General features: G+C 39.8%; 1 protein-coding gene across 1 annotated transcript; it reads right to left on the bottom strand.

Moving 5' to 3' along the window:
• Positions 1-416: 416 nt before the first annotated feature.
• LOC139062024 (uncharacterized) lies at positions 417-7,568 on the bottom strand. The gene is made up of 9 exons (XM_070542106.1): positions 7,530-7,568; positions 7,378-7,416; positions 6,908-6,964; positions 6,544-6,574; positions 5,798-5,943; positions 4,830-4,891; positions 4,438-4,585; positions 3,580-3,672; positions 417-2,661 (listed from the first exon to the last, which is right to left on the bottom strand). Exons 1-9 carry the CDS (start codon positions 7,566-7,568, stop codon positions 2,383-2,385), a joined length of 894 nt encoding a protein of 297 aa, XP_070398207.1. The 3' UTR covers positions 417-2,382.
• Between the last annotated feature and the right edge of the window lie 1,168 nt (positions 7,569-8,736).

Below are 8,736 nucleotides of genomic sequence, written 5' to 3'. Positions count from 1 at the left end.
TTAAACCTGCACTTGTTTGTCTTCTTATTCTGAACTATTGAATTCTTTTTTGTGCTAACACATGTCCTGGCCAAAAGAAAAGTCACCACCTGGATTTAATTAGGCAAACAGGTACGACCCTATTGGATAATTATTGCATGGGCGTTTATCTTTCAGCTGGCAACAAGTTATTTAACCCCAACTGGTGCAATGAGTTGCTTCTCATTTCTTATTCAAACATGTGGAAGGTGTCACACCCTGTCCTGTCTCCCCATTCTGTTCAGTCATGTGTCTCTGTTAATTGCTCTCACCTGCCTCTCGTTTTCCAATCACCCAAGCTCCCATGTATTTTAACCCTCTTAGTTCTGTGTGCTGTGTCGGTTCATTGTTTCCATGTCCGTGTGTTCATTATTAAAGCCTTGAATCGTGTCTACCTGCCTACATTCTTCACCGGCGTGTGGATCCTCACCTCCGCTTCACTCGCCAGCACGCGTGACAGAAGGACATCTGGAGGACGTGGAAAAGATGTTAGTCTGTTTGAGAAGGGTCAGATGATTAGCATCAAGCAGAGAAAACATCTAAGGAGATTGTAGAAATGAGTAAAACCTGCACTCTAAAAAATAAAGCATTGGTTCAACAAAAAAACATATGTTAACGTTTTCCACTAGAATTTTTAAGTTAAACCAACTTCTGGCAGAATTACATTAAATCAGCGCAATATTTTTGAGTGTGGTGAAGTAGCCTTTTCGTGACTACAAAGCACATTCCTAAATTACATGAACTTAATAATTGTCAACAAGAACTCAAGAATTTAAGTTGGTACAACATAATATTGATGTATGTTGACGTAACTTTTTGGCTACATTAAAACATATTCCTAAGTTACATGAACTTAATAATTGTCAACAATTACGCAAGAATTTAAGTTGATCCAACATAATATTCATTTATGTTGAAGTAACTTTTTGGCCACATTTAAACACATTCCTAAGTTACATGAACTTAATAATTGTCAACAAGAACGCAAGAATTTAAGTTGGTCCAATATAATATTTCAGTTATACAGTAGTGTAGTAGCTTTTTGGTCACAAAAAATAAACTTCAAATATTAACTCAATTATGTATGATCCCTGCAGGAGATTCTATAAGGGCATTTTTCTGTTTCTCAGGAGGCTAAGTTGCTCCAAAATAGAACCATGATGATTTGGTCGTCTCTTATAACCATGACTACCTTGTGGGAGGGTTCATCCAAGGTGGTGCCTGCCCACAAAGAAGTCAAGGTTCTAAGACATAAGAAAGTTGTTGATCAGACTTTTTACCAAATGAAATTCAGCCTCAACATGTGCTTTGACTGCTCTTGTGTCATGACCTTCAGAAAAATAATAGGATGTTGTGTGTATTTTTGTTTGAAGGTGGCTGAGTAAAATCAGCTCTCAGCAAGGAGATGCCAAATACCTTCTGAATGGTTGCTAGGAGTATTCAGGGTAGGGGTGTCACTCCAGTCCTCAAAGGGCCGTAATCCCACGTTTTAGCGTTTCCCGGTTTCAACACACCTGATTTCAGTCAGCAGTTCATTAACAGGTTTCTGCAGAGTTTGATGATCTGCTGCACAGGTGAATTATCTGTGTTGGAACAGGGAAAACACTAAAAGATGCAGGACACCGGCCCCCATGGACCAGAATTTGACACCCCTTATGTAGAGGCATGAGGGAGATGTCCTAACCTGGCATCTGGACATCAGCTAAGGAACTCAGACCTGGTGCTCAGAAATAATAGAAATTCAGACAGAATTATTCAAATGAGTTAGACCCATTTAATAACAATAACAGCACAATTCTTTAACATGTAAAGTGCAAGATTTGAGGGCTTAATTTTCTTAAGACACAAAACGCCCACTGAAACTTATGAGGAACAGTGTATTAAAGTGTAATAAAACCCAATACATGAATCATAATTTTTGACTTGAATAAGGGACAGTGAATCAAAACAAAATATCAAAGAGTTCAATACATTTAAATTCACTAATTTAAACATAAAATGAGCAAAGTTTCTCTCATTCAACTTTGTCAGTACTTTAGCAAAGTCATATTCATTCTCATTTATATTTGACTTTTCAACTACCAGATTAATGCCAGCTAAAGAGGGCATTATATATAAACTTCAAAACACACCACTATCCTCAGAACAAAGAGGTAATGGGAGGAATTAACCACAGCTCAAATTCCTTAAAAATGTGCAAACAGCAGCATTTAAGACACAAAAAATTAACTCAGAAGCTTATGAAGAACAGTGCTTTAAAATTTAGTAAAAGCCAATGACTGAAGTAGTGCTGCAAATGCAGAAATAAGAAAAGGTTTTGTGTCTACTTTGAAACTCCCTCATGAACAGTTCATTAAGTCTGCTCTAGAAAATACCCAACTTGAGATTCGTTACTTTAGAGCTGGCTTTTTGTCCATCAAGCTCAAGGCATAGCTTTTGAAATACCTCAAAGGTAAATTTCAGCTGCTTTGGGTAGGTAAGGTTCAGAGTGTAGATAACTCCCATCAGCAAAACACAGGATCTGGCAGCATCAATCCCCTCCAGGATCTTGGATTCCTCAACGATGATCGTTTCAGGCCCATCACCAATGATAGCAATCTTCATGACTTGCATTGCAAGGTCTGCGTTGAGCTCCTCCACATCCTTGTAAGAGAAATTAAAAGAAGTTAGGATGTATAAAATACGTAGCTCAAGCTCTTCAGGATGACGTGAATCAAGTAATGAACTACGACTTCAGGTATGAAAATAAGCTAAAACAGGTTGTCTTTTGTGTTTATCTTTCAGTGATTTTTCTTTGTCATTCTGCAACCCATACAAGCAAAATCAAAGCAGTTTCAATTTTTTTTAATCTCTATAACGTTTGAAAATTTTTCTATTGCCATATTCCCCAGAGTTGGAAAAGTGAGAAAACATTCTTTTGTAACCAGCGCAGTAATTCTACTGATCTGACAGCAGTCCATTTGCTTGAGCATAACATAAATGTTAGAAGTGAATAGCAGGTACTAGCATTGTGTGCAAAAGTGATTAAAATTACTCAATAATGAAACAAACTATTCCTGGGGGTAACATGTCTTTTAGCTTTATGCTAACTTTTTAGGTTCAAGCTAATGTTTATAGCTTTAAGATCATATTTTTAGCTTTATGCTAACTCTTTTAGCTTTAAGCTAATGTTTTCTACTTTATGCCAACATGGAAGTACTGCCGGTAGCACGCCCTCTCAAAGTTTCTTCAGGAACTTTTCCAGTTGGTATCATTATTGTGTCATTTTAATCACTTTTACACACAAAATTCTACTACCTGCTATTCACTTCCATTGTTTATGCTCAGTTAAAGCAGACATATAACTGCCAGATCAAGAAAATTACTGTGCTGGTAACAAAAGGTGTTTTTCTCACTTATCAAACTCTGGGGATTATGGCAATAGACAAATTTTCACTTAGGGGTGGAACATCCCTTCATTACTCAAACTTGAACAGAAAATCCAATGAACAAAAACACACAGAACCTACAGACACATATTTCAAACAAAACAAAAAATTGAAAAAGTAGTCAAGTACTTACGCTGTATTGTTTGAAAAGATCCTCCTCCTTCTCTCCAATATAGACTATGAGGCAGCGAATGGTAATCTCTCTGCGCTTTTCAACTGTGTTGTCCTGATTGATAGAAAAAAATAGATAACGTGTTAAAAAAAATCAGATGCAGGTAGGGCTGGGCAATATGGCAACAATTTCATATCCTGATGCGGCTGATTTTCTATGCTAAAAATTATATACATAACGATATAGCATTAAGTCGCCGTCTTCCTCCGCTTATCCGGGTCCGGGTCGCGGGGGCAGCATCCCAACTAGGGAGCTCCAGACCGTCCTCTCCCCGGCCACCTCCACCAGCTCCTCCAGCAGGACCCCAAGGCGTTCCCGGACCAGATTGGAGATGTAACCTCTCCAACGTGTCCTGGGTCGACCCGGGGGCCTCCTGCCGGCAGGACATGCCCGAAACACCTCCCCGGGAAGGCGTCCAGGAGGCATCCTGACCAGATACCCAAACCACCTCAACTGACTCCTTTCCATCCGGAGGAGCAGCGGTTCTACTCCGAGTCCCTCCTGAATGTCCGAGCTCCTCACCCTATCTCTAAGGCTGAGCCCGGCCACCCTACGGAGGAAACTCATTTCGGCCGCTTGTTTTCACTGTTGTTGAGTGAGTAGAGTGTTTCCTTGATATGTGTGATTTTAGGCTACCCCATGATTTAAATGAACAAAAACAATCTAGGTAAGGGCATGGCAGAGGCTGCACACCAGGGATATGACGTAACCTATAATGTTTCAACTACTCGTCTTTAGTGGAGGTCGCAAATTTACAGATTTTGCAAGGCCAATCCATACTTGATGTTTCTGTCTTACTCCATGTTTGTTCACGCTTACTTCAGAAGGCTGATGACGTTTTAACTTGAACCCCTTGGCACGTGACACCAGGATACCAGGAGAAGATGAAGGTTTGAGTTTTTGTCCTTGCGAGGCACACAGCAAAGTAACTGAATATTTAGGTGAGATTCCCACGTTCTTTAGAAGGCTGACCACGTCTTAACTGGAACCCCTAGATCCACAACACCAGGACACTGTAGAACACCAGAAAGTCACACCTGCACAAAAACACACAAGTTGGTATTGTCAATTTCACTTGTGAGTCTTCAATACAGTGAATAAGTTTCACCTGCGTCTTTGTCAATAATTGTTGATGGACTCGGAGAGCTTCTCACCTCAGGGGACAGAGGACGGGATGTCTAGCTTGTCCTGAGAGGCTGACCTATCTCAACTTGAACTCTTGGTCTATGACACCAGGATACCAGTGTTTTGTCCTTTCAAAGTCACTGAAGACCTGAGTAGGAAAATAAATGAAGTTAAATGATTTTAAACTTGAAAAGCCTGGTGGCCCATCAGTAGCCAATATGTGTTTTTATGATATTTAACTTACTGTTATGAGGCATTTGTTTACACTTTTGAAACAACTTTTCCAATTAGTATCTTTTGCACCATTTTTAAATAGTAATATATAACTCTGTTAGATACATTTAACATTAGTCTTTTACTATATTTTGCTTTTACAGCATTTGAATGAACTTTTACAACCAGGTGGTGTGTGTGTGTGTGTGTGTGTGTGTGTGTGTGTGTGTGTGTGTGTGTGTGTGTGTGTGTGTGTGTGTGTGTGTGTGTGTGTGTGTGTGTGCGTGCGATGCTAGTAACATTTCTGATTCATAAAATTATAAAGTTGGGGACCTTTTCGGGGACAGTGTGAGCTGGGACCAGTCATTCAAAACAGAATACCTGAATTTGTTGAGCGCTGGAAAGCCCAACAGCCATAGAAATCATATATGCATAGATGCAACATGTAGCTTTCCATAGACATCAAATACACGTAGAGGTGACCTTGGACTGGGCCTGTCTGTTGGAGCTGGTGTACCCGCAGACCGCTATATTGGATGGGTCTCCATTTTCCCCCAGTGCATTTATTTCTACCAGGAATGTGTTCACTAAACTAAAAGCCTTTATCATGTTTTTTTTAAATAAAATCAAACGTAAGATTCAGCCATTTTCTGACAGTAAATACGGAAAAACTTTTTCATACACAAGCTAGAAAAGTCAATACTCCCACATGATCTGTTTTCAACAGTACGCTGGTTGTTGGAAGAGTGCTGGACCCATCCAATATGATAGCAAAGCATGTAGCTCTCCAACAACAACTGTTGTCTCTATGAATATATGCTCTCTATGGTTGCAGCGTCACTGCCATATTGGTTGGGTTTATCATTCTCCAAAACCCAATTGGAGTCAATGCTGAGTCAGAATCCATGGTCCTTTTTATGCAGCCAACTGTTGCAAAAACTGGCATATTGCTAAAAACAGTGGGGTTGTTGACTTTTTTTTGCCTTTCTGTGTTTGGAAAAATGTTTTAACAGTTTCATTATTTACCATCAAAATTTGACTCTGGTAGCCCTGTCATGCCACTCCTTATATCTCATTTTGTTAAAAAGAACGACAACGTGTTTTAACTGGAGGAACACATTCCTTCGTAGAAAAAACCTGCACTAGGGGCGAATGGAGACCCATCCAAAATGGTGGTCCGCTACCACGCAGCTCAATTTTTTTCTTCAAACTTTATTGAGACATATCAATGGCACAAACAATCCGTGTCGCCTCTCCGTATTTCTCTTCAAAACACCGAAAGTCACCAAAAATCACCCTTACCCTACCATAATAATAATAATTACCCTACCATTGTGCGGCAATGTCCACTTAAGTCTGGCATCTTTCATGGCTCGGTACTGGGTTGAACTCCCGCCCTTAACATTAACAAGATGGTGGCGCTGTTGACGTAAATGTAGAAGCGAAAAGCGGCATCTAGCTTTAGCATTTCTTAATGGTTATTAACATAAAATGCTTCTCTTTACAAAAAATAATTCCACATTTAGATAATAAAACGTTTCAATCGCTGCTTAACTAACAACAAACACATCAGTGATAGCTACTTACCTTGGCTAGCATCAACATTATAGCTCACATCCTACAGAACCCAGCGTTAGCATAGCAGTTAGTGCCGTGGCTAACAATATCTGTGATCTTTTAAACATTAGACAATTACAATGGTCTATATCAGAGTAACGTTAGTATTAGATGTTTCAAAAAGAGCCCAACAATTTCTACTATCGCAGAATTTGCGTCTCCGTGTATGTTACAGCCGAACTGCTATGCACACAGATGTGGGTGAAAGCTAACTGGAGCGTCTCGCTTGCTACCGGGAGAGATAATGTTACGTCCTTGTTTTAAACTAGGCTATATCACTAACAAAATCCAGGGTGACTGTAAAATATGTGTAATTCCGCATAAATGTACTTACCGTTCTCCACCAACACAGTGCTTCATATCCTGAACATGTGCTGTTGAAAATGTCCGCCTGAGAAAAAGTGAGGAACTGTGGGAGGTTTACACGTCATCAAGTTTTATTTTACATCGACACAACTTAAAATTATATTGTGTTTTGATTAACTGATCATTTTAAATTCAGACTAATCATAATTATATATTGAGTAAAAAGGCTAAATTTGTGTGTTACCTGAACTCAATATAATACAATTTCTAATTAAGAAGTCTAACAGTGTTTATGAACTTGATTTTTCATTTCACAACAACATATATATTTAAGCAATGACTAAAGGTCCCATTAATTACTTTTTAGGGTGTGGTTAAGAACTGTCCAACGCATTATTAAAACTGGTGAGTCCAGATGGACCCTGCTCCAGAGTGATGGTGCATCAGGGTAAGAAGAGAGGCAGATGAAGTGATGCACCCATCATACTTAGTACCTACTGTGCAAGTCTGTGGGGGCAGTGTTATGATCTGGGGTTGCTGCAGTTGGTCAGGTCTAGGTTCAGCAACAGGACAGTGGGTACGGAAAGTATTCAGACCCCCGTCAATTTTTCACTCTTTGCTATATTGCAGCCATTTGCTAAAATCATTACATTCAGTTTTTTCCTCATTAATGTACACCCAACACCCATACTGACAGAAACACATAATTTCACATTTTTCTGCAGGTTTATTTAAAAAGTACAAACTGAAACATCACATGGTCCTAAGTATTCAGGCCCTTTGCTGTGGCACTCATATATTTAACTCAGGTGGTTTCCATTTCTTCTGGTCATCCTTGAGATGGTCCTACACCTTCATTGGAGTCCATCTGTGTTTGATTATACTGATTGGACTTGGTTAGGAAAGCCACACCTGTCTATATAAGACCTACAGGTCACAATGCACGTCAGAGCAAAAGAGGATCATGAGGTCAAAGGAACTGCCTGAAGAGCTCAGAGACGGATCTGGCAATAGTAACTAAAACATCTCTGCTATGCTTGATGTTCCTAAGAGCACGGTGGCCTCCATAATCCTTAAAAACAAGATGTTTGGGATGACCAGAACCCTTCCAGGCCGTACGGCCAAACTGAGCTACCAGGGGAGAAGAACCTTGGTGAGAGAGGTAAAGAAGAACCCAAAGATTACTGTGGCTGAGCTCCAGAGATGCAGTCAGGAGGTGGAAGTAAGTTGTGGAAAGTCGACCATCACTGCAGCCCTCCATCAGTCAGGGCTTTATGGCAGAGTGGTCCGTCGGAAGCCTCTCCTCAGTGCAAGACACATGGAACCCCACATGGAGTCTGCTAAAAGACATCTGAAGGACCTCGAGATGGTGAGAAGTAAGATTCTCTGGTGTGATGAGACCAAGATAGAACTTTCTGGCCTCAATTCTAAGCGGTATGTGTGGAGAAAACCAGGCACTATACTCCAAGATGGCAATGCCAGGATTCATCTGGCTCAAAGAGTGTGTAACAGAATGAAATGACAGTTTTCCACCTGAAAGTCATTTCCCCCTCTCCTCTGACACAGAACTAATCTGCATGAGATATGGTCTCAGGGTCTCATGCATTTGCTTATAAACTGCTTCTTTTCACCTCAACAGAAGAAGGAAGAATGGACTCTCTCCTTTGAATAAATCAAATAACTCTATTTTAATAAGCTAATCACGCAAAGTGTTAGTCAATAAATAAGATGTGACCAATCTGTGAAATCAAAATATTAATTACTTTATTATAATCGTAGCGGAATATAGTTGATATATTCTTACACTTTATTAAGGTAAAGAGATTAAGCTTACCTTAGAATCAGAAGAGGTTGTTT

The sequence above is a fragment of the Nothobranchius furzeri genome, chromosome 2 (assembly GCF_043380555.1).
Source record: "Nothobranchius furzeri strain GRZ-AD chromosome 2, NfurGRZ-RIMD1, whole genome shotgun sequence".
NCBI lineage: Eukaryota > Metazoa > Chordata > Actinopteri > Cyprinodontiformes > Nothobranchiidae > Nothobranchius > Nothobranchius furzeri.
This window is presented reverse-complemented; position numbering and strand designations above follow the sequence as displayed.